Raw genomic sequence first — 26,492 nt, 5'->3', positions numbered from 1 at the left:
GTTGGCGGTGGGAAGGAAAACCCTCCTCCCACCGCAAGTCTTCAGGACAGCCATCCGAAGGCTGGCGTGGGGAGAAGGGCTTTCCGCCCCACCGCCAGCCTTCGGAGCAGCCTTCCGAAGGCTGGCGCGGGGAGAAGGGCTTTTCTCCCCACCGCCAGCCTTTGGAGGAGCCTTCCGAAGGCTGGCGCAGGGAGAAGGGCTTTCCGCCCCACCGCCAGCCTTCGGAGGAGCCTTCCGAAGGCTGGCGCGGGGAGAAGGGCTTTCCGCCCCACCGCCAGCCTTCGGAGGAGCCTTCCGAAGGCTGGCGCGGGGAGAAGGGCTTTCCGCCCCACCGCCAGCCTTCGGAGGAGCCTTCCGAAGGCTGGCGCGGGGAGAAGGGCTTTCCGCCCCACCGCCAGCCTTCGGAGGAGCCTTCCGAAGGCTGGCGCGGGGAGAAGGGCTTTTCTCCCCACCGCCAGCCTTCGGAGGAGGTCCGAGGACAGTGGGGAAGAAGCGCTGCGCTTCCCCGCTGTCCCGGAGATTTCCCTATGGGCTTTCGTCTTGCGAAGGAAGCCCATAGGGAAATTCGTTTTGCGAAGCGCCTCCAAAACGGAAAACCCTTTCGTCTAGCGGGTTTTCCGTCTTGCGAGGCGTTCGTCTTGCGGGGCACCACTGTATAAGTGTTGCATAAACACATACATGACAGTATAAATTGTGCAGGACATCTTAGCTGTTCACTCCTTTCCTTATCAAGTATATTTATTCAAAGTCTAAAGTTGTAGATTTCCACAAATATGGGGAGTTTAGTGCAAGGAAGGGGAAGGAGACCATTGTTTTGGCTCACTCCTGATCCCTAGACATGGCTAACAATTAAGTCAATAGGGGGCATAACATTTTAGTGTATGCATATGCTTCTAGAAATGAGATTGTTTTACAGTGTTGTTTGATTCTGCCCCAACCTCTTGGTTTGTTCCTTCCTTCAGTTTGATGGTTCTTTTCTTTTGTGCAGTTGGAAGTTTTTCAGAGCACTTGGATCAGATAAATGGAAGAAGTGAGTGTGTGGACAGCACTGATAATTCCTCAAAGCCTTCCAATGAACAAGCATCTCATATGGCTCGTCAGCGATTAGAAACAACAGAGAAAAAGAAAATCTCTGGAAAAGTCACAAAGTCCCTCTCGGCCAGTGCTCTATCCCTTATGATTCCAGGAGGTAGAGATTATGATTATAACTATTAAATTGATGCTTGTATATACTTGTATATACCCCTTTCCTCTTCATGCAATGTGATATTAGTGCAGCTTTGCTATTTAATTTGAAGTCTTATTTTTAAAATAATTAATTTTTTTTGTGTGTAAATAGGAGAATAATAATTTGTATATGTAGGAATACATGGAAGATCTCCATGGAAAAAGAACAGGAAATTTTAATGTAAATGCACCTTTAGATCATTCATTCAGTTTATAAAAATTCCAACCCAGCAAAATATACATACAGTGGTACCTTGGTTTAAGAACAGCTTAGTTTATGAACAACTTGGATTAAGAACGCTGCAAACCTGGAAGTAGGTGTTTTGGTTTGTGAACTTTACCTTGGAATAAGAACATGTTTCACTTCCTATTGAGTGTGTTCTATTGTAAATTGAGTCCCCCACTGCTATGGGAAAGCACACCTTGGTTTAAGAACGCATTGGTTTAAGAATGGACTTCCAGAACAGATTAAGTTCGTAAACAAAGGCACCACTGTATTGTAAATGTTTTGGAAATTTATCTAGATTTGCGGGGGAGAGAATTATTTTTTTAAGCATCTGCTTAGTTTTCTAGTCTACATATGTAGGATGTATGAACATAAATTCAGAATGTAAACTCATATAGAGGACCATTTGTTCCAGATATATTTGGTGTGTCCCCTTTGGGAAGTCCAATGTCCCCCCATTCCGTGTCTTCAGATCCTTCGTCTTCTAGAGATTCTTCGCCTAGCCGTGATTCTTCAGCTGCTTCTGCAAGTCCTCATCAGCCTGTCATAATTCACACTTCAGGCAAGAAGTATGGATTTACTATCCGTGCAATCAGAGTGTATGTGGGTGACAGCGACATCTACACAGTACAGCATATTGTCTGGGTAAGGCTTATGTTTGTTGTTTCAAGCCTGCATCCGATGAAAATGGCCCAACATGCTGGCATTCTAACAAGCTATCTGGGTCGCCTTGTAGAGGGCAGTATGTTCATTATATGCCATTCTAGACCTAGACCAATTTTAGAATTTTCTGTGCATCTGTTAAGTGCTCTCTTAACTCAGATATATGTCCATATCCAAAAAAGTTAATTGCATCACAGTCTGCTGCTTGGAGCTGAGCCACTTGATTTGCTTACCCCAACATCCATTGGCTTCTCTAATCCATTTTCAAGTTCCATTTTCCATCTTACCTGGACACCAAAACGAAATTCTGATTTTTTTTTTATTTTTTACACCTGCCCATTACACACTCAATTTACATTATCCTTAACTTAGACAAAATCATATAATTCCAATAAGATTTCTGGTTCAGAAATACCTCTCTTTGCTTTCTAGAATGTTGAAGAAGGAAGTTCGGCTTATCATGCTGGATTGAAAGCTGGTGACCTCATCACACATATCAACGGAGAACCAGTGCATGGCCTTGTTCATACTGAAGTCATAGAACTGTTATTAAAGGTACAGTATTTATTTATTTATATTTTTTAAAGTTTTGTACAAGAAACCTGGTGCATACCATTCATTCAATAGATGTCTTTCCTTCTGGAGGCTGAAACTTAGTAGCTATTAGCAACTCGTGCTTATCCAGCCTTAAAGCTGATTTATCCAGGGCTCACCAAGTTGACTACAGTGAGAGCAATAAGATGCAGCCACAGGTTCGGTGCAGACCAGATCCCCATTGGAATATTTTGAACACAACCTTATCATATCCTATATCCCAGCAGCACTTAAAATCATGAATCTAAATTTAAGGCAACCTAGCATTTAAGTAATTTATAAACATATTTTTGTGTTAGCTGGCTGTAATTTTAAATGGAGCATAAAGGCATCAAAGAATTCCACTGCAATATTTGGTATGTCTTTCATATTCATCTCTTATTTGAAGCTAGAGGAGCTCTCAGAACCTATAAATAACTCAGTTATCACAACCCTCCTTTAGTGGTGGTTTTGAACCACATATATTTGGCTAGTCAAGTGGAAAATTGCTAAAAGCCTACGGATTAATAGAACCACTTAAACATAATAAAGCTGAAGCCTGAATGCTCCCCACACAGAGACGGGACATGCAGTGTAGGTGAAGATGCATTCCCAAGTCAATGAATAGAAAAATAGCACAAGTGTAATGATATAAAATGAAGCACTTCTTGCAATTATCAATTCTCTGAACTGTGTAATCCTATTTCATCCTCATTCAGTCTTTCTGATAACGGCTAACAAATGTCACTACTGTATTAAAGCGGGTGTTCAGCAGCTGGCCCTTTCAATTGCACTCTAGTCCTTTCCATGTTTCTGTCAAGTGCACCACTCTGTTTTTGTCATTTAGAAAGGCTAGGTGATTCTAGACATGCTGCAACAAATTCACTGAGGGTTTTTAATTTTTTTATTTTAAAGGGTAGTATGAGGACCTGGCCTCTCCAGTTTTGTCACCATGTACAACTTTGATAGCCATTCTTTTCAGTAATTGTCTTAGTTGCTTGCAGCAAATAGTTTACTCAGATGCAGCATCAATCCAGCAGGTGGTGAAAGAGAACGGGCCTACATACATACTTGAGCATGCGACTAATTCTCTCTCTCCCCCCTACCCACATGGGAGTGAGATTTTAATTTTAACTCTCTGTTCTCCAAATAAGTGAATATGTCCTGCTGTCTTACTAGTGTATAGTCTATATTACCCAGAAAGCACAACAGCATATTTGGGTCTGCCACTGCTTGGATTCTAAGCTTATAGGCAGGGTTCTTCATATATAATATACACTTGCTTTACTTCTGTCAGTTTCTTTGTACTGGTCATCCATCAAGGCAAGCAAAGTAGTTTCACTTCCAGATTTGGGCTAGAATCCAGATTGACATGGATCTAGTTAATCAGTTTGATTTGACTGTGCTTGGAGGTGACCCAGAACCACAGTGTTTTTAACATTGATTGGGAGCCGCCCAGAGTGGCTGGGGAAACTCAGCCAGATGGGCGGGGTATAAATAATAAATTATTATTATTATTATATTCCAGCACTTTGCTTAACATTAGAAACCAGCCAGGTGTTGATAAAATCCTTTGCGGTCCAAGGAGACTTATTTCAGAAGTGGTCTTACAACCACTTCCTTCAAGGCGGCTAGAACTACATTCTTTGCTAACAAAGCATTTATAACCTCCTAAACTCAGCTTGAAGGGACGTGGGTTGCACTGTGGTCTAAACCACTGAGCCTAGGGCTTGCTGATCAGAAGGTTGGCGATTCAAATCCCCGCAACAGGGTGAGCTCCCGTTGCTCGGTCCCTGCTCCTGCCCACCTAGCAGTTCAAAAGCATGTCAAAGTGCAAGTAGATAAATAGGTACCACTGGAGTGGGAAGGTAAATGGCATTTCCGTGCACTGCTCTGGTTCGCCAGAAGTGGCTTAGTCATGCTGTCCACATGACCCGGAAGCTGTCTGCGAACAAACGCCGGCTCCCTCAGCCGGTAAAATGAGATGAGTGCGCAAGCCTAGAGTTGTCCGCAAGTGGACTTATGCCCTTTACCTTTAAACTCAGCTTGAACAGTGCCTCCCTGAAAAATCAAGCTCACAAGTGAATCCACATCTTTAAATTGTAACAATTGAAACTCAAGCCACAAAACCAGACTATACTGTTCAATGGACCCTGATTTGACTCATTTAAAAAGTGGCATATAGCTCAGGGGTGAATGCAAGCAATTTTGGCCTTTCATTATCAAATGAACTATACAACCCTGCCACCTCATGGATGTAATTGAGCAGTTCTGGTAGCACTCTGAAAGCAAAATTGTACAAAGCTCAATGCATGTCCACAGTGGTGCATCTGACATTGGAGCCAGAGTTCTGCTGAAGCCAAATGTTTTCAGCCAGTAGCCATTCAATGACACAATCGCAGGATTCAGTCCTTTTGAGCTTGATTGGTCCATGAAGAAGACATGCACTGCTTTCCTCCTAAAACAAAATGCTAAATTATAAACAGTTGAGCATGTTTGAAAAATACAAAGATCTTGGCCATGCCCAGTGGAATTTGACTTTTTATCTTTGAAGAGCAGATCCTCACCACCACCACCAGCCCCCTCAGTTTCAAAAGAGATTTGTCACGCAGCAAGTGGGACTGCTGTACAAGTTCAAAGCTCCCTTTGTTGTCTGTTACTGGTTGTGCAGTTGTTTGGATCTTGGCCACCATTTTTCAGTTCCCCTCTTGATCTCTTAGAGTTCTACAGCTGACTTCACTTGTAATGTAAAACTTTAGTGGAAGATAACAGCAGAAAGAAGAATTGCTCACTCTACAGATCTGGACTTGGAATTGCCTAGCTCAGTGAAATCACGGGCTCAGTGCTATATTAATAAGCAGTAGTAGTTAGCTTGTTGACCTATGACGTACTCTTCCACCTATGAACTCCACTATATATTACCACATCATCCAGATTATAACATGGTGCTGTCAAAGTGGAGGGTGATGAAAATGTTCCCTCCAAAAGCCCCGTAAGCAAGGACTGGTATAATAAGAGGATGACTCGGGTAGGTGGGACCAGTAAAGATCAATGATTGCTGGTGATATTGATGTAAGAGGAAACTTTCTTCCTAACTATGTAATGGTGCACATCTCCTGATCTGCTGTTCTGTTTGGAAGAATATGGTTCAGTAACAACTTACGCCTTGAAAATTCTTACTTGACAGAGTGGCAATAAAGTGTCAATTACTACAACAGCCTTTGAGAATACTTCAATAAAAACAGGACCAGCTAGAAGAAATAGCTATAGGGGCCGAATGGTTAGACGGAGTAAGAAAACAAAAAAGAAGGAGAGTTTGGAAAGGTAAGTTGTGGTTGCTTAATACAGAATAAATTGAAGTTTGTTTTCTTTGCTATTAAGAGGAAGGTGTTGTGGTACCAGTCGCACCACCACCCCTCCCCTTGCATGGCTACAGCTAGTGTATAATGAACAAACTCAGGCAGACAACATTCTGCAATTTTATTGATTCCGGATGTAGGTGGATTTTGGCTCAGGCATTGTGTGTATATCCACTTCAGCATCCTGCCAGAGGACTGAAACTTTTCAGGGTTGCACCAAGGATTATGGCCTCCGCAAGACGCCAGTCTACCGTGAAGGCCATCCTAAGGCTGCCTCTGGAAGCTCTATGGCCTGTCTGCCCCACACTTGGCTTCTGGACAGAGATTCCCAGCAAGACCCCTCTAACGGGGTTCCTGGAATATGCCACTGGTTCGGATCCAGGTGGTGCATCAATTCACCCTAAATCTTGATGAGTAGTATTCCACCCAATGCCTTAACTGCTGAAAGTTTTTGCTGTGGGTGAGGCAAAACTTGCAAATGAGGCTAATCTGTTTGCAGGCAAATTCCTTCCTGGCTCTGAATATGGCAACCATTGGTAACCATAGCAAGGTCAGGTAATACAAAAGGCAAAACGTGGTTAAAACAAGCAACCAAGAAAGCAAAATATTGTTAGATTGATGGTAACACCAAGTGGCCTAGAATGCAAAACAAGAAAATTACAGTAGCATAAGAGGGAGGGAGGGTTTGCCAACTGTGCTGGATGTGCCCGGTGCAGTTGCCTTTTATGCATCGCTGGTGGACCGGCATGGAAACTTCTGGCTCAGGGTCCACCGGCAAGGATCTGCCTGCTTAGGGATCCCTGATTGGCTGATTCAAAACTGGGGTTTTGGCAGGCAGTCCTGCCTTGCCTTGCCATGCAGCCATCCAGGGTGGATTTTAACAGCTACCTGACGCCTGACTGCCCAACGATAGTGGCAGACCCACAAGGGACTGCAGTCCCCACTCACACAGAATAGGGTAAGCGGTCATTTCATCTCAAATATGAAGGCAAGTCCAGTGGTCCAATCAAGTTTAGTAGTAAGTCAAACCCAGTAGTTCAGTTCAGGTTGGTGCTGCCAGTTCCAAGAGAGGGGAAGGCAAAACTGCTCAGGATTCTGAAGAGTTACCTGTTCCAAGTGTTGACTAGAACTCCTGTTGTCTCAGCAGCATCCTGAAGTCTTATTAGCAAGATGCCTCCTGTTAGTGCCTTTCCCCTTGAGAAGCTGTCTGTTCATTCAAAGCAGGGTGGGCATCCTCCAGCCAGTGGGCCAAGCTTGGCCTGCCAGATATTCAGATTCATCTCATGTGGCACTTTCCCTATAGCACTCCTCTCTACCTGTCCCAAACCTGATGTCAGTGCACAACTGGGAGCCTTAAAGTATGCTTCTCAACTGTGTACTGGCAAGAGAAAACAGCCTTTGGGTCTCCCACCCACCAGCTGATAGGCAGTATAGCCAATGCCTGCAGGGAACTTGTTCAGGTAGCCAATGCCAACAGAAAGCATCTCTTCTGTGCAGCACTCCCTACCTGACAGCCCTTTGGCTGAAAACCCTTTTTACCACTTTGCACAGTGGTTCCCAAGCACCCAACAGCTAGCTAGTTGTCAGGTGGGAATCACTGCACAAGGGATGCTTTTTTAATTTAAGAGATCAATAAATTACAAAACAAACTAACCATACATTTCCTTAAATTATATGGATAGATCAGTCAAAACAAGAAGAAAGATGCATAATTTTTCAGACATTATAATTATGTCATGTGAATGACATGTCACATGGGTTGTCCTGTCCACCACCTCAAAGTTGACCCATAGGGTGGAGCCAGATAAGGACCCGGCCCACAGAGTCAAAAGGGTTCTCAACCCCGATGTAAAGTCCTGTTCCGTAACCAGTGGCTCCTGTGGCATGAAGGTGGGGTTGTGGCCAGAGAACATGACACCGCCTCTAATTAGAACCTTACAATTGTACATTGTTCTGTTTGTATTGTGAAACTGCACTGAGATATTTCATAGGAAGTGATTCATAAATGAAATTAAACTGTGATGAGTTTTTCAGAACTTAAAATTTGGGGGTTAGGTTTATTTTTAAATCCTGTTGTCACCTGCAACAGTGACAACTTTTTTTTCTTTTCTTTTAATTTATTATTTAAATAAATAATTTTTGCATTAAAAGCCACATGGTACAAATCAGAGCTCTATTCCACATTTCTAATACCACAAGATCTGAGTTTGTAGAGTTTACGCAACTGCGGTTCTAAAACTTTGGCTGCAGTGTTGCCTAAAACCTTGGTAGTCATATCATGTTTTTTCACTCCTTGTGGGTAAATGAAATGTTGTTATCACTGAGATGGTACTATGACAGCCTGCTTTTGCCTTGTTGTTGGGAGCGTGTTTTACAGAAGAGCTCTTGTCTTCACATTAGGAGAAGATCTCTCTTCAAAAAGCTGGCTAAGCAGCCTTCGCCCCTCCTTCATACTAGTCGGAGCTTCTCCTGCCTGAACCGATCTCTCTCATCAGGGGAGAGCTTACCTGGTTCTCCAACTCACAGCTTGTCTCCCCGCTCACCAACACCCAGCCTCCGCTCCACCCCCGATTTCCCCTCAGGTGAGTATGGATGTCAGGGACTTGGCAGAGGAGGAATGGTGGAGACTGCCTCCCCAGCCTGACCCTTCCAGAGAAGAAGAAGACAGCTCAGAATAACAACAGGGGTTTGAGGGAAAATACAGCTCAGAGACAGATGAGGGGAAAAGCTGGGAAATAATGGGTGAGGAGAGGGAGGAAGAAGAAGAAGCACTAGGGGGGACGACAGCTGACAGAGACAGTGTCTTTAGAAAGCATTTCAGAACCCCCCCTTACCAGAACCCGGCGAGCATTGAAAGTAGGAGAGCAAAGAGCTCAAAGGCAGAGGGCACTTTTCAGCACCTGTAGCGATGGCGCACGAGAGAGAGGGAAGGGGTGGAGACTCACTCAGGACAACGCCATTATTCCAAGAGGCTGCATTCCCAAGCCTCTCTCTGTAAATATTGAATAAAAAGCAGATGGTAAGGACTTTTCCTTGTCTTATCTGTTCCTGGCAAGCTGCCGTTAAGGTTGGTTCCTCTGATGCCTGACAATAGATACCCAATGAAAGGAAAGCGGGATTATCTAATGAAACCCAAGAGCCAACTGTGGCTGCACTCAGATGCTCACACACGAGCAGGCTTTCACAGCCACTTCTTTTCTTCCAAAAGAAAAAGGCCGAAACAAAACAACCAACTTTGAGAATTCCTGTGAAATCTTGAACTAGAGGAAAAATATTAAAAAAATTCTTAAGCCAGCAAATATTGCTGCAGTGCAGTTTTCATTATGTCATCTATTCTGTATTTCTTTTTTTGCTTCACTTCCCAGAGCATGTTTCAGATGGCCTCTGGGTTGATGCTCTCCCTCAGTAGTCCAAAACCCCAGCTAATCACACTATTAAAAGTTTCTGAAAGAGCTGCTTATATTATTCAGCCATATATAGAGAGTGGCTTGTGTTCACTCTATATTCATAGCAGCTCAGGCGGCTAGTATTAGACCATATAGCAGAGTCCTCTTAGAAAATTCAGAAAGTAGGCCAAGTTCAGTTAATTTAAACTTCAAGGGGAAATGCAGGCAAGGAGTATGAAAAAGCTATAGAGATTTGACCTTTGAAAGCCAGTAATTTTCAAGCCATATTGGGTTTGATTATTATTTTCTTCTTGCCTGTATAGAAACAACATCTTTTATAGCTTATTGACAAGCATTGATTGAAGGTTCTAGTGCAGTTCTATTTGTTTCTCTTCCAGGTACAAATTCTTCTCAGAGTAGCTCTCCAAGTTCAAGTGCACCCAATTCTCCAGCTGGTTCTGGGCATATTAGGCCCAGCACACTTCATGGTTTGGGGCCCAAGCTCGGTGGGCAAAGATACAGGTCAGGAAGACGCAAATCAGCTGGCAGCATTCCTCTCTCTCCTTTGGCACGGACGCCTTCTCCAACACCTCAACCAACATCTCCTCAGCGGTCTCCATCACCTTTACTGGGGCATTCAATTGGAAACGCAAAAATAGCTCAGGCTTTCCCTACAAAAATGCACTCTCCTCCCACTATTGTCAGACACATAGTGAGGCCTAAGAGTGCAGAACCACCAAGGTCTCCTTTGCTCAAGAGGGTTCAGTCAGAAGAGAAACTTGCCCCTTCTTATGGCACTGACAAGAAACACTTGTGCTCTCGCAAGTACAGCCTGGAAGTAACTCAGGAAGAAGTTAATAGAGAGGTATCTCAACGGGATACAACCCTCCAGAGCCTGGAGGAGAATGTTTCTGATGTGCCATCACTCACACGAGTGAGACCTGCTGAACAAGGCTGCTTGAAACGTCCCATTTCCAGGAAGTTGGGCAGGCAAGAATCTGTTGATGAGCTGGATAAAGAAAAATTAAAGGTTAAGATAGTTGTGAAGAAGCAAGATCTGGCAGAGAAACAGGAATATTTTCAGAAAGCAAGCACCGTACATGAAATTTGTGGTGAATCAGAAAACCCAGTTGCCTCATGCTTAGAGGAGAGAGATGGCAAAAAAGCATTTCAGAAAGCTTTGGAAAGATCAAACCACTCTGAAGCTAAAATTGCAGCTCTGGAGACAGAGTCAGTAGGTGGCATGCTAAAAGACACCCTTCAGAAGAATGCAAGCATGAGATCAAATGATTGTACTGCTTTGGATGCGCACACACCATGTCATGGGCCTCCGCTTAATGAGCTCAGTCATTTGTCTTATGACTTCAAAAGAATCCCCCCTCCATGTACATTGCAAAATGTTCTGCCTCACTCATCTGACAAGATGCCGAATGGGAAAGGAGAAAATGTAGATAAAACTGCACCGACAAAAGAACCTGTCAAATTTGAAAGATTAGATAGTAAGCTTGCAAATATTGATTATCTCCGGAAGAAAATGTCCTTTGAAGAAAAAGATGACAACTCCTGTCCAGTGCTAAAGTCCAAACTGACACCAAGTGTACATGAATGCCATCAGCTGAGTGCAGTCAGACCTATAAACATGCTGCAAGATTCCACCTCGGTGACTGAAAGCCGATCATTTATTAGCAGTCCTCATGCCACTCAGATTAACTCCGTTCCTTTCATTCCTCTCAAAGGATTGACTGGCCGAACAGAAGCTGGTGTGGAGAAATCAGCCTTGATTTCCACAGAGTCACCTGTCCGAAAGAGTCCTTCAGAATATAAGTTAGAAGGGAGGTCTGTGTCTTGCTTGAAGCCAATTGAAGGAACCTTAGATATTGCTTTAATTTCTGGGCCACAATCTTCAAAGACAGAAGTGTCTTCATGTGCAGTTGCAGGGGGCCAAAATGCCAAAAACGATGGCCAACCACTCATCTGCCAAGGAGTCATCAGTGTAAAGGTTGAGCCGTCTTGTCAGAAAGTGCAGCCACCAGCCTTTCAACAGTCCACTCCTTATGAATCTAATCTGCTAAAGTTCCAGTCTCCAAAGCCAAATAAAAGTACTCAGAGCTCACCAGCAATGCCTGTGACCACTGAACAGCAGTCAGAAAAGACAGTTTCCAATTTCAGTGCTAAATGTGACCCCTCTGTAAAGGTGATTAATCAAAAGAAAGAGGTTATTCAGCTTTCAGCACATGAGGCTAAATCCAACAGTTCCCAAAACCAGAGTTCCACCTTGACGAGTTGCAAATCTGCCCATGCACAGGGAAATCCCGAGAAAGCCAAACGGAAGGAGAAGAAAACCTACAAAGAAGGACCAGACAACCACACAAGGCCTCAACCAAGTGAGAGCATCCTTCCAGAGAAGCCTAAGGCAGTTGAGGTTTCTCCATCAAAGAAATCTGTTACAGACGTGTCACCGAATCAGGATGCAAAACGCATTCAGAGGTATTCCTTTGATTCAGCTGCTCAGCAGCAAATACGTGGAATAGCAAAAGTACAAATAGCAAGCTCGAAAACAAAGTTCAAAGATGTGCTCAAGCCATCGGTAAAAGAGGATGATAGCACCACTAGAGACTATTCAGCAAATGAGTTGGGCCTGCAGAAAGCAAGTGGATGTTCCAAGCCTGAAGCATCACTTCTGGCTGGTGTAACCATGCAAACGGACCAGGGGGGAAAAGAACAGAAGCAGCCCAAAAATGCGGAGCCTCCAGCTGGTAACAAAGAGGCCAGCATTGCTTCTAGGCAACAAGGTAGCAATTCTGATCTTCCCGCTGCAAAAGAATTATTAAACAGGCCCTGTGTAGTGGATGCTCCTGGTTGCTGCAGCATTAAAGATAATATGAGACCTGCAACATACATGGAAAATAGCACTGTTAAATCTAGACCAGTTCTTGACACTTGTTTCTCGAAATTGAAACATTCTGAAAAACAGACACAAAAGCAAATAGCTACAAATGTAAAAGAAAAAGAAACTGGCCCTCATGCTTTGGCCAGCTCTGTGAAGGAGGGGAAAAACATCAGTAAGTCTGCACTGGATTCTTTTTCACACCCTCCAAGCTCTCGGAGAAAGCTAAATAATGAGCAAATGCAGGCAGAAAGGCATCTGGTCATAGAATGTGGGTCAGAACCCTCAATCCACATCAATAGCACCTTGCCTGAAAAACAGCTCAAATCCTCCAATAAAAAGCAGGCGGCGGCAGCAGCCCCAGAGGGCGCTAAGCATTTTCAGAGGCAAGAGATGGCAAGTTTAAACGATCTTGTTGATCAAAAGCCATTCAGTATGCGTACCAAGCAGAACACGCCTCCCAAGACATCGTCCGCTGTAAAAGAGGGCTCCTCGTTGAGCAAACCGGCCGACAAGAGCCTGAACATTCAGGCCACCTCTGCGGAAATGCACCCTGAAGGGGGGAAATGCACCGATGCACTTTATTTTCAAACTGACCATGGGAAGCCAGATCCTAACCTTTCCCTTCTTAGCTGTGATGCCAGAGGAAAAGCAGTGGAAAAGGCATTCACGGGTGCGAAGAACTTTCAAGACACAAAAGGAAAAGGGCACATGAATCCAAAGCAGCTATCCGAGGGGAGCAAGCAGCATGCTGCAAAACATTCCTCCACCCCTGCTTTGCAGAGTTCATGTCGCGCAGCTTCAAAGCAGCTTGAGTGCCCACCCAGCTTCCCTGAATCTAGGCCGGAAGCCCCTGTTCTGCCTTCAGCAAAGGCTATCCTGGGGTCCCCCGAGCCACTTGCACTGAGCAGCAGGGAAGTGAAAAAGCAAGCCAGCTCTTCCTCAGCAGACGGCAGGGCAGAAATGACTAAAAGTGTTTCCCTGTTGGGCTTGCACTATACTCCGTCCCCTGGGGAAGAGAACATTCCCACTTCAGACTTGGCGGGCAAGCACAAAAGCCAAGAGAGGTCTCACTCTGCTGTGGACATGAAGGGGAAAGACCCCGGTCTGCCTCAGTCTTCTGCCGCGAGAAAACCGAATGTAGGTAAAGATTTACCAAAGTCAGGGACTCCAGCTGACTCTCCCAATGCACTTTCAGCCGACAAAGACTCTGCCCGGCCGAGGCGAGGAAAAGACACCTCCCGAAGCAGCCCTCACAAAAAACCCTCCCAATAGCAAGATGTGCAAATAGGACTGCTTCGTTGAAAACCTAGTGTCTTGTCTTACCTTTAGCACTGTGTAGTATTTTCTTGCAGAAAAAAATATTCAGCGCCACTTAAGCAGGGTGTGTAAAGAAATGACTCATTTCCTTCCCCCCTCAAAATTCCTTCCCAAATGTAACCGGTTAAACTGTTACCATATTGTATTTGTACAAAAATACTTTTACAATTTGAGAGACAGGTTGTGGGCGGGGTGGGATGACAAATTATCTGTAAATACTTACTAGTGTGTATCGTTTAGAATGTAGTGTCTCTACTTTGCTGCTGATTGCATTGTTTACTGTATCTTTTTAATGATAGTTGCTTTGCCACTAGTTTGCCATAATTTAAGAAGAAGCAGAATTACTAAAACTTGGGCCTAGACAGAACCCACAAATATATATTGGTCTGAAGGGAGAAGAAAGATGCTCCATTCTTTCCTTGTTCAAAAAGCTGTGCACAACTCTAAAATAGAAGAAGTGATAAATCTAATGACTTTCAGTGAATTTAGAATTGTATTTAAGAGCAGCAAGGTTGGTATTATTGTAGTGAGCTAACTTTGCCAGTTAAAACTGGAGCTCTTCAGTACACAATTTCTGCCTCTTGTGTAGACTATGTGCATGATTGGGAAAGAGAAGTCACCATTATCATGGGTACACCATCCCATTCACAATATAGTTTTCTGGTAATATGAAATTGCCCTGTGTTCTTTCATCTCATCCTGGGCTTTAGACTAAAATACCTTTGTGAGCTTAGTTCCTGCTGTCTTGATTCAGCTCACATTTATTTCTGTCCAGGCCTTTCTGGTATGAAGAACATACAGATGTGCATGGCATAAAGTGTTGAAACAATTTTCATGTACACAAATGAATCATCTTTGTCGTGATAGGAAGATTTGAGCATTTAGCAGTTCAGCTTTCTTTTCTATTTTATGACAAAAGTGGTGGAGGCGTTTTTCAGCATTGTATCTAGATGATATATCAAACACCTGATAACATTTTAATACCTAGCTGGGGCCTTATGTTGTAGATTAATCTTGCTGTTTTTAGCAAGTCATCCTAGGTTTAACATTCTTCTTGAAGTACATTAAGTAGCTCTATACATTTCATATTGTGATCTTTATTTGTATGCAAAAGAAGTAAATGTATTTTTTTTAATGAAAAAGGCATTCTTTTGTAGAAAAACGGGGGGCTGTTGGAGCTTTTTGGTGCTAGAATGTTGGTGTTCTTTTTACTTTTTGCTAAGCCTTATTTGAATTTTGTGTATAGTGGAATATGTCGAATTTGTCTGATTAAATTTGGAGGGAAAGTATTTGGTTTTTTGGAAACATGTACAGCAACACTCCAGAAAGATTATCACAGATAAGTATGCTAAAACGACTGGGATCCACAAAACAATTGTGCTTTTTTTCTTCTATATTTCCTTGCAAAAGCTCATTTAATGCTGACCCTCCTTCAGGGCATTTCCCCCGCTCCCCGCACACCATTTCCCTAGCTATATTTACCCAAGCATAACCCAATTATGAATTGGCTGCTTGTAAGGTATTTACAAGTATGCTAAATGCATTTTCCTGAGAAAAATGAGTAAACCAATTGGGATTTTGTTCATTTTTTAAATCCTTGTTAAGAAAATAAAATTACCAGCAAGTCCCTGTAATTTTCCATACAGTGATGGAATATTCTTTTTCTTTCCATGTGCTCATGAATTATTAAAATCAACTGGGGGGAAACATTTTGAAGTGAGTGGTTCTAGCATTTATAGCCTATATCTGTGCTTTGGGGGTTGAAATAATTAAACACTAATGCACTCCAAAATCATGACATTTCTATCTGGGAGTTATCCCATAGTTTACATTTGCTTGCAAGTTAAAAAACCTTCCACTTGTTTCCCTTAAAGCACACCTAGCTCTCTTGTTTACAAATGTATCTTTTTATGTATATTTTGTATAGTGCTTTATCACTTCTGCCAAATACTTCCCGCCTATTTTAGAAATGTAGTGGCACCTAAGCTTGCATTCATGTAGTTTCCTTGTTCTTGATGTTTACCTTACAGTGAACTGTTAGAGATCCTCTTTAGTGTGTACTCTTTTGTCAGTCTATGTGTTGGTTGTATATTAGAATGACCCTTTGTAGTTCTTCCTACTGTAGATTATCAAATTATTAAAAAAAAAAAGTTAGGATCTGTGCAATAAAGTGTTTGCAGTCTTATTTTCTTTAAGAAATCCACATGGATGACCTAACCTTTGGGTATTGAATAAAATTATTTATACTTATGAAGAACATTAAAATAAAACTGAGCATGAAAGGGAATTGAGTCTGTTTCTTGAACTGGCTTCCTTGAATTTTCACCAAATATAGGTCTATAAATGCACAAGCAGAAAAGGAAGGAGGAGTCCATACAGCATAGCCTTTTGTCCCACTGATAAAACATATTCCCTTCTCATGTGAATTGCATAAGAGGACATAATAATAATAATAATAATAATAATAATAATAATAATAATAATAATAATAATAATAATATCTTTATTGTCATTGCCCCCTTCGGGGACAACGAAATTACTTGACTGCTCCATAAAAACACATTGCAGATAGCCAGAGGCTGCTGTTGGGCAACAGCGCCCTGAGTCCCAGGCCCCCCACCATGTTCACACATTAAGCAGGGGAAAGCATACATGCCTGGGCTTTCCACACTTTCTGGGTTCCAGAACACTTGGGGAAACTGGTGCATGTAGAAGTGGTCTCACAGAGACTTTTCCCTGTAGACAGCCACACCTAACTGCACAACCTCGGGGCAAGGCTAGCAGTGAAACCCCACAGTCCCCTTCTTTGTGTGAAAAGGGTATAAATGACCAAATAACCTAGTGACAATGGGCCACAAAAAGTGGTGTTTTTTCCTGTTTGGATGCCAGGTGATGGTTTTGGCTATATAAAAATTGCCACTATTGTTTTGACATTTCTGAGTTTCCTTTCCTAGTACGTGCTTGAAGTAACGTTTAGTTGAAACACAAAGCGGTATGTGTATAATCGGCTAGAATGCTTAATATCAGGACACTTGTTTTGCTCTGCCCTCATGAACCATTCTTGAACCCTCAAGGGGGTGGGGGGGTGAACTGCTGCGGTTTGCTGTGGTGCCCCCACAGTATGCCTAAATATAGAAGAATGAAATAGCAACCACAGCAAACTGGGATAATGCAGGACTGCAGACTAAATTCCTCTATCGGACAAAGGGCTGTGGACATGAGAGGTGGAGGGCAGGGCAGGAGGAGACAGAGACTCAACATGGCCTCTACTAAAGCAGCAACAAAGCAGGGGCGGCGGGTGGAGAGAATGGAGGAAGAGAGCAAAAGAGGTCCATGAGGGGCCCTACCGCCAGCAGGGGAGGGGAGGAAGAGTGATGGAGTGGCAACTCAAGTACAACCATCTCTTGTACTGGCCCTACTCGGCAGGGTAAAATGGGGAGGGTTTAACTCCCTTTGTGCAGCAAAGAAATAGATGGATCTAGGTAGGTCCTGGAATAAAATACATATGGCTGCCACACCACATCCAGTTTAGCCCTTATTTGTGTGTGTAATATTTACCCTCTTTAACCCCTGTGAGAAAACATTGAACAAACAGTAATGAAAAAGAGAACTGCCTTGCTGTTTATTATTGTGGCATTTTTATTCCAAATATGGAAGCCTTGGCTAAGTACTACTGAGTACTTTCAAGCTTTTTCTTGTCCAGGAGTTAGCAGGAGTCTTCCTTGCCACGTGTAAAATGATCACCTAGGAAAGAACAACTGCCTTACATTTTTCAGGTTAAGATACTGTCAACCTTACCCTGACCTGGTGCACTGTGAGGTGGTCAATTTTAGCCTCCTATATGGCACTGAGAATGAATTCTACCTGGAAAATACAAGACCAAACAGTAAATTCTGGCTTTCTCTTATTTCCATACTTTGCAGTGATTTCCTTTGCCATGTTATCTCATGTCAAAAACAAGTTGACCAAGTGCAGTACAGGCAACTTATGATTTAGGCGCACCTGAATGATGCGCGATCACACACATGCACACTGCACCAAACCTGAAAACAGCCCCAAAACGTCATAAAGATGTCATGAAAAGGGGTTGGGGTGGAGCAGAGTGGTCTTTTGATTGCATGGGTTCAGAATGGAACCCCCATGCAAAACGATGACTGCCTGTACAGTCAACAACTGGAACAAAAATTAGTATTAGAAAGTGAAATTCCCTTATAAGCGTCTTCCTACTAATTTGTTGGCTTTTGTTACTCTTCTGTATCTTTTCTTTCTCCAGGAACTCAAAGCTGTTGGTAGTTTCTCCTTAAAAAACGTATGATCAAAATGAAGGTCACTACAATTACTGCTGTCGTAACAAAGGCAATCAATACTACTTGAGCAGTGCTAAACCCACAGGACAGATTTATAGAGAGGAGCTTAGAGCCTGCTAGTGATTTGGGCTCTGAGCACACTGTCTCTTCAGAGTCTTCAATTTTATCTATGTTTTGCTTGTACCAAGTTAATAATCCAATATTGGAACAGGTGCATTCCAGTGGATTGTAACTTAAATTGATTATACTCTGGCCAGATAGGTTAGTCAACATATCACGTGGGATAATATGGATCCTATTGTTGGCAAAATTGAGATATATGTTTCTGAGGCTGGAAAATGCATCTGAATTGAATGCAATAAGATTGTTGTGGCTCAAGTCCATGTGTTTTAACTTCTTGAGGCTAGAAAATGCCTTGGTTTGTATAGCCGACAATTTGCAGGAAGATAACGTTAACACTTCCAAATTGGGTGCCTGCTGAAAGAGGTTGTCTTCCAGGATGGTCTTGGATTCAAAGTTATTTCCATTCAGCTTCAAGACAATAAGATTCTCCAGACCTTGTAAAATGTGTGGGATATTGAGATCAATTTTAGAGTAAGAAAGGTTCAGAATCTGCAAAAAATGCAGGTTGCAGAAGGGTCCTTGAGAAGCGTTGATGAGAATCTGTGTGGAAGTGAGGTCCAGAACCTTAAGGTTAATGCTTTCATTGAACGCTGCATTGTGGAACCTGAGCTTGCTATTGTAGCTCATGTTGAGGTGTTGCAAGCTGCTCAGGCCACGGAGCGGCTTGCTGCAGCAGTCGGCGCTTTCTATTTGAGATCTGCTCAAGTCAAGGTGTTGCAGTTTCGACAAAGACCCTAGGCACCCAGATCCCAAATCCAAGCTTTTCAGATTCCCTCTGAGAGAAATATGGGTGAGGTTGGGGAAAGCAGAAGCCCTGATATTGCAAAGGTGCTCAAATTTATTCTTGTCGAGATTGAGTTCCCTCAGGAAATTCAACTGAACCAGGCCAGTGGGTAGTTCGCCGATGTCTGTGTGGGCCATGTCCAACTTTTGGAGTTTGGCCAAACACTGGAATGTGTCAGCTGAGAAGTATAGGAAATGGCGATATGGCAGATAGAGGTAGTCAACAGAGATGTTGCAGATACCCTGCAACATGGTGGGAGTTATGGGAAGGGCATCTCTATCCAAAGAATTCCCAAGTCGAAGAGCAAAAGTACTGGCATCCTGCAGCCCTTCCAGAATCACCGAAACATTAACACAATGACCAAAATCCAAAGTATAGAAAAAAATGGAACTGAAAGCATTGGTTTCAATGTGCATAATATCGTTGTCTGCAAGAATGAGAGTCAGATTGCTGACTCGCTTTAATACCCTTATGTCTTCAGCTGATATTCTTTGTATTATGTTCATCTGAAAATCCAAATATTTGAGGTTCCTCGTTGGAAAATGTGATGGGAGCTCTAGTGATTGGATGTAGTTGTCTTTTAGTATCAGTGTCTCCAAGTTACCCAGGCCCTGCATTGGGATGGATGATAAACTACTGAGTCCTGTTTGGGTCAGGTCAAGGTGTTTCAGAGAGTGAGGTCCAGAGAATGCTCTGTCTGCCAGAAACAGAAGATTGTTTCCAGTCAAGATGATTGTCTCCAGGTGAGCGTTGTTTCCGAAGGCATCCTCATATACCCAGTTAATTTGACACCTTAAAAAACAAAACACACACACAAAAGTCTAGCATTCAAACACTGCAACTGTATATGCTTATCTTATTAATATACACCTACGGAAACAATAAAAATGGATTTCCTGCTTTTGTTTACATTTTTAATGAGAGGAGAACAATACAACTGGCACAGCTGTAAATGGGATCATATTTTGCACCAACCTAAATAGGCAGTGAACATTAACACTGCAATTCATTGTCTCTCATTCAGTCAGCACAATAATTTATCTTTGCACAATGAAACCTTTTCTCCTCCTCTCCTCCCCCCGTGTGTCCTAAATCTGTTCTAGGGGTTCCCAAACCCTCTGGAGCAGATCTGGGGAGGGAGAAATTCCAATGAACAGATGTGCATGGATGGGTACCCAAGTTGTGTGCCTGTTTTTAATCAATGAGGGTCTCTGCTAATTTCAGGCTGAGCATGAACCGCTGTACCTTTTTGTAGCCATGCACTGTGTTCCAGGAACATTCCAATGCACCCACTTGCATAAATCCTTGTAAGTCATATAATACAGGGGAGGGTATACCAGTGTGCCAAAGCATTTGCTTTTGCAATTTTGTTGGAAGAGCAGCTTTTCACACTCCTCAGCTATTCTCTGAAATTGAGGCGTTTGTTCTCCTTGCCTCTTCATTTGGTTTTGGCAGCACAATTTGTATGAAAAACAGAATTCTGAGTGCAGGTACAGGGCAGTAAGTTTTGTATGTTTGCTGTTTGTTCAAGCATGAACCATTAGTGCCTGTGTAGCGGGGGGGGCTGGGGGGGGCTTAATTCTCACCCCAGCAAGCAAACCAAGCAGATATGTAAGAGAAGGGTTCAGCCTGATTTAGGAGATATACAGTGAGTAATACTGCTATTTCCCTAGAAGAAACCAGTGCCATTTCCCGACACTGGCCTTATTGCGGTTTATCCTGTTTCCTCTTTCCTTGCAAGATAGGTCAGTCAGTTTATATACTCAAGAAACAAAATATGCACCCAGAGTTTGTCATCTAGGACTTCTTTCAATACTCTACTGCAGGGTAATGAAGCAAGTTGTATGAATTTCTGGTCTTGTAATATGTCTTCTTTGGTAGGGTAGGGTTTGGTTTTGCCTTTCATGTGATTTTACATAGCATTATAGGACTTCAGGCAGCAGTTTTAGGTGTCAGTTCTAGGCTGCACATGGCATAACATTAGGTAATAGCACTGCACAGGTTGTGACTGTCTAAAGGCTGGCGTCAGTTTACCACAACTACAACATTTTCTAACAAGTATCGATTCACAGTGCAATGGCTTGTGGGAGCAGGTTTGGGTAGATGAGAGTTCTAGCTTTGAGGCTATAACCACAAGTACCACTTGCTTGAAAAGTTGAAGTGAAAGTCCCAATTTGCACAAAAAGAGGTGAGGACAAAGATCTAGCATACCTTGTCAAGTCTAAATACACCAGATCTTTCAGCTTGCTGAGTGTTGATTGCTGAAGGGAATACAGGAAGTTGAAGCTGAAATCAAGGACTTGGGTTATGTTAGGTAGTTGCTCAGGAATCTCTTTCAGTCCCAGATCTTCACAACTGTAGCTTCTGTTAGCAATAAGCTGTAAAAATTACACACAGTTTTATGGATCCGCACATATTGATGCACAGAGATGCATTAATGCAACAGAGATGTGTGCATCTCTGTTGGCAGAATGCAATCTCTTGTAATTGGGGTTTGTAAATAAATAAATAAAATTCATTTGAAACTTCTAATATTGTCCCATCTCTGTATTGGTCTGAATCTGTACCAATGCCAAAAATGGACTCTGCCTGGGAATCTGACATGCTATCTCCTTTTTATTTTTGCATGGAAGGCGAAGTGTATAAGTTGTTGTTGTTTAGTCGTTTAGTCGTGTCCGACTCTTCGTGACCCCATGGAGCACAGCACGCCAGGCACTTCTGTCTTCTGTGTATAAATATTGTGCCACAAATTATTTTGTTATTGTAGTAACAGTATCAGCAAGGGCCTTTTGTAGTTTTCAGAAACTCTGGTGTGTGTATCTCAAATCAAAGGCAATAGTCCGGGTGATGCTGGTGACTTCTTTAATGGTCAGACAACTTACAAATTTTGAGAACTATAAAAGGAAGGCAAACCTGGGGGGATTTCTCACATTCTGGACCCTGCTTTTGGCACCTCCACACCAGCTCATATTTTATCTAAGGTGATACAGGTTTTATTCATATCTGTAAGAAAACTGCCCTGCAGATAAGTGATGAGAGGGACCCTCTCCCAAAATGTCCAGTCCAGGCTGCATCTTTTCACAGCTGTGTTGGCTTTAAAAAGTGTTAGAGGGGGTCTTTCAAATGTCTGAGGCTACAATGGGATTCCTGAATAGAAAGGCATAGGGTTGTGCTTTGAGTGTCACTTTTAATTTGATCTGGACTCTTCTTTCTGAAACTCTGTATATGGGGGAGGGAAAGCGACTACACCAGCAGACGACATAAGATATTAGAGTCAATATAATGCTATGTGACTGGCACTGTCAAAATCAGGGCAAACCAGGCTGGTCACAAAAAGTAGTTGGATACAGAACCCGTGGCCACACACTGCCTTGTTGCATTGCAGGAGTGAGGCCAAAATTTGACCCCCACCCATTTGCCAGCCCTTGAGTTGCCTTCCCAAAGCTGGATAAGCAAGGCACCCGGCTTTGGGAAGCAGGTGTGAGCCTCTGGTGGGCCCTCCCACCTTCCCAAAGCTGAAAAAGTGCTAACTAGAATTTGCGAAGGAGGCTGGAGGACCCTGTTAGGACCCTGTCAGAGCCCTCACACCTCCTTCCCAAAGCCCAGCACCTCACTTACGCAGCTTTGGGAACACAGTGCCAGGGCTGGATGGTGTCATGGGCCAGGAGCCAGCTTCACCTATTGAACAGCAGCCTGAAGGGGAGAGAAGGTGGAGTGACTCCACCTGCAGCTGATCAGCCTTCAAGGACTCAGAGGAGAAGGCACTGATGAGAACCAGCTGGCTTCAGTCACCTTAAGCAGAGCTTCCAGCAGCAGTCAGAGGCTGCTAACAACACTTGTAGTTCCTGGTCCTATATTGCTGCTTTCTGCTCGTCTTGACCCTTGACCCCATGATCTTTGGATTTTCTGACCCCAGACCATCTGACCACATGGGTTGCTGTTCACCCAACCCTAGGACTGAACCTGACTTCGGATGCTGATTCTGCCTCCAGGCAAGTACACCTCAGAGACCCTTCTGGTTGGCTGGCCTCCACTGAGCCCTGCATGTTGTTGCTTAGCAATGAGATTACAACAAGTGGGAGCATCAAATGTTTCTGAGGGGCACCAAAAAAGGCCTTGAGGGCCACATGTGGCTCTTGGGCCATGTGTTGGACTGCCCTGGTCTCAATGATACTCATAATGGAAACTCCCCAAATCAGACCTGGAAAGGATGTTTTTCTAAACAATGCCGTCTTCAAGTGCAAATTCTAGTATTGAACTTGGTGTGCTAAAAGCTGCTGTCATTGTTGTTAGGTCTATAAAGGACCTACATACTTATTCAGAGTGAGACCATGGTGTGAATAAGCATTTGAAGCCCTCCCCACAACACCACAGTCCTAGTCCAGATAGGCTCCCAGTGTTTGATATTCTTTCTCTCTTTTTTAAAGCCTATGCGGATGCTAATATTGTGATTAAGATAAATTCTAGTTTGGCCCTATACAGAGGCCATTCTTAGTTCTGTTACTCCTTATTATCTTTGAAACTGGAGTGGGATCTGTGCCAGATGACAACTATTGCAACAGGTTAAAACATTAAAGTGAGAAAAATCATTAGAATAATTAAAAGGGGAAGTTAAATGCAAATTTTAGTGCTCCTTTTAGTCTGTAGCTATTTTATCTAGTGGGACGCTGACATTTTTTTCTGCTACTGTATAGAAAATGCCACCTCTTTTAACAAATTCTGAAAGCACATTCAAATACACTAATGAAGTATTGCTTTTGCAAAGGTAGTTCTTTGATAAGGTGAAAAGCTGAAAGAAATATTAACCTACCTACTGTGCAACTGTGACTTGTCTCCTCTGCTACATCTATCAAGGATGTTACTGCTTGCAGCATAAAGTGTGCCAAAAAAAAAAAAGGGTCTAGTTCTACCGAAATTAGGTACATTTAAACTGCTTATAAAACAAAGCACCTGTTCAGAAGCCCTGCTGCAAACAGATTAAAGGCACCAGTGGTCTGTTTCATTACAACCCCCTCTGGTTCCAAAAAACTCCTAGTAAAATGTCCATATGAGTGCAGTCTGCAAAATATGTGCACTACCTCGAAAATGGGTTCTCCGTCATTGCCTCTCATGTCTACATGTCCGTTTAAAACTTCTTAGACACAATTCAGGACAAGATTTTTCAGACTTGTCCTTTCGCTTATTGATATGCTGCGCTGTATGACCTCCCTGCAGGAGATGTGCCTGAATCTTTGGTGCGATAGGCAGCAAGAGGCTTACTCCCAGTGACTGTGTCAGGGGCGCCATCTCGCCTGCAGTATTGTGGGTGCCCACCCCCACAACGTGGATACGCGGTATTACATGCCTGCACATAGTTGTGGTGGGCGGTGGCACAGCAGCTTCTCTTCCTCCTCCTCCTCCTCTCTGCAGCCAGCAAGGCACTGGCGGAGGAAGAGGAGGGGCGAGGGAGCGCACTGCCCCCAGCACCACGATCCTGGTGGGGTGCCATTGCTGCTGCCCCCCCGCACTGGACACCATGCCCCCACAGGCAGTGCGCCATGCTCCCAGGACACACGCCACACCCCCATGGGTGGTGCGCCACGCCCTCACTTGCTCTCCATCCCCGGTGCTGGAGCATGAAGCTCTGCCGCTGCAGCAAGCCACCCTTTTCCATGGGGAGGGGCTCAGACTTGCAGGCAGAGCTACTCTGTCTCTGCATCCCAGCCCCCCCCCCGTAAAGGGTGCCTCGCTTGTTGGATGCTGAGGGAGGAACCGAACTGCTTCTCTTTCACAGGCCGTGCCGCTACCTCACGCCGGCTTTTCTCATTGACTTGTGGGTGCCCAGCCCCCTTCCCCAATTATATTATTGTGGGTGCCCAAGCACCCGTGGCCCCCTGGAGTTGGCTCTATGAACTGTATATAGGATTGCATTCATAGGTTGGAATCCTAAATAAACTTGCCATGCACCAGGGAGCACTGTGCTACTGAACACAGTGAAAATGCATAGCTATAAGGCCAAAATTGCAAGTACAAGAGAATAAATGCCATTAAAACAACGAGAAACATATTTCCAAGTAGATACGCATAGGACTGTCCTTATTAAGTCCCACACTAAAATGGCACAGGGTTATCGCTGCTAATTTGTTTCCCTTTTCAGCGAGAAAGGATCCTCGAGGTCTAGAAATTTTCCCCGCCTGATGCCGGTTTTAGCGAATGTGCTCCGAAAGCACAGCATTGTCCCTGATACTTTTGCCCCACCAGCTGCAAATTTCATAGCCCTTTGAAGTAGCCTGATGTTAGCATGCAAGTATTCACTGCCACAGATTAATTATTGATTCTCTCTTGAAGACGCTTTTCCCCGAATAGAGAGACAAACAAGTTATCACTCACCTCAGTGCACATCATATCTGCTGGCTTGGTTACTTCACAGCTAACATCTAAAAGGCCCATCAGAACCCAGCAGAACGTGCACCAGGCCATTAGGAGGGTTTATTAGATTCTCCACACAGACGAGCTGCGGTAATGGAAGTCAGATGAAAAATAATTTTCCAGAATGGAGGTTTAGAAAGCTTTGTTAAACTGGAGATGTGAGAGACAAAACGGCCGTCACAGCTAAAAAGAAGTTTCCTCTTGAAGCCTAGTCATTTATGGGCCCTGCAGCCAACCTTTCGGTTCCCTTTTTTCTGCCCCACACTTAAATCCTTGCAACATCAGTCTGCCCACTTCTGCATCAAATGTCAGGAAATAGGCACGTGAAAAGAGGGTTTGGTCTTTGAGGTTAACTTGGTGTCAGTGCTATTTTTCTTTTATTTTCTTTTTTTAAAAAGAGTCGCCAGAACTCACCATGAGCGCTTCCCTTGTTTTCTTATAATGGTGCCCACCTGAGAGGTGCCAAAACTGAGTTCTGGCTGAAAAAACAGCCCTGCTTGTTTCATCAGAGGAACGTTCCAAGTGAAGCAAATTAGGTGCCACAGAAGCCTTCCAAATCAAATGTGTGTCGTTTGCTGGGAACATTCTTCTTTCCCCAGTATTTAGGGGTTAACTGCTGTCGATTACACTGCCAAAATGGCACCTTCCTTACACAGGAGGGAGGCATCCACAGGCTCTGAACATTTTCTTAAACACAAGAACCATTTTTTAAAAATCTGAAGTTGGGTGCAGCTATGTGAGGGACCCCCAAAACAGCCCAGCATTGATTCTGTGGGGGATGATGTGCTGAAACAGTGACTCAGAGTATTCCAGTACCAATGTAAGGAGACTTGTCATCTCATCCCACTGCTGGGAACCAACCCCAGACCAAATGCTGCCCAACCAGTTCAATAATAATAATAATAATAATAATAATAATAATAATAATAATAATAATAATAATATTTTTTTTTATTTATATCCCACCCTCCCCAGCCAAAGCCTTGCTATGCATGGTCCATTACTGTTGCGGCATATGGTTTTATTTTGTATTTATTTATTTATTTATTTTGTGTGTGTTTCTTTTGAATCTTTTATACCTGTTTTTGCAGCTCACATGAACAGCCTAATAAAGTGATTTACAATTCAATTATGAAAAACAATTGAATGCAACAATTTCAAAAACAAGCCATGATATCAAACACCATCCAGGCAATAGGCTTATTGATAATTTTTTTTTAAAAGCAGTT

General features: G+C 43.4%; 2 protein-coding genes across 11 annotated transcripts in view; one reads left to right on the top strand and one right to left on the bottom strand.

Annotated features, from left to right (window-relative positions):
- Positions 1–15,928, top strand: part of MAST4 (microtubule associated serine/threonine kinase family member 4) — a gene marked incomplete at its 5' end in the record, with an annotated part of 208,979 nt that extends 193,051 nt beyond the window's left edge. For all 10 annotated transcript variants that reach the window (XM_081212591.1, XM_081212590.1, XM_081212588.1 and 7 more), the window contains 6 exons: positions 989–1,189; positions 1,869–2,098; positions 2,549–2,671; positions 5,877–6,013; positions 8,449–8,630; positions 9,833–15,928. In XM_081212591.1, the coding sequence (XP_081068717.1) occupies positions 989–1,189; positions 1,869–2,098; positions 2,549–2,671; positions 5,877–6,013; positions 8,449–8,630; positions 9,833–13,596 (4,637 nt within the window). In that variant the 3' untranslated portion in view covers positions 13,597–15,928. The remainder of the gene's footprint in view (positions 1–988; positions 1,190–1,868; positions 2,099–2,548; positions 2,672–5,876; positions 6,014–8,448; positions 8,631–9,832) is intronic.
- A 1,311-nt stretch (positions 15,929–17,239) lies between these two features.
- On the bottom strand, positions 17,240–25,497 carry CD180 (CD180 molecule). Its single transcript, XM_081213411.1, has 3 exons — positions 25,225–25,497; positions 21,067–21,233; positions 17,240–19,647 (listed from the first exon to the last, which is right to left on the bottom strand). Exons 1-3 carry the CDS (start codon positions 25,312–25,314, stop codon positions 17,919–17,921), a joined length of 1,986 nt encoding a protein of 661 aa, XP_081069537.1. The 5' UTR covers positions 25,315–25,497; the 3' UTR covers positions 17,240–17,918.
- Positions 25,498–26,492: the final 995 nt, after the last annotated feature.

This window comes from Podarcis bocagei (assembly GCF_964188305.1).
Source record: "Podarcis bocagei genome assembly, chromosome: 11".
In the NCBI taxonomy this organism is placed as follows: Eukaryota; Metazoa; Chordata; class Lepidosauria; order Squamata; family Lacertidae; genus Podarcis; species Podarcis bocagei.
Note: the sequence above shows the minus strand (reverse complement) of the source record. Positions and strands in the feature narration are given on the sequence as shown.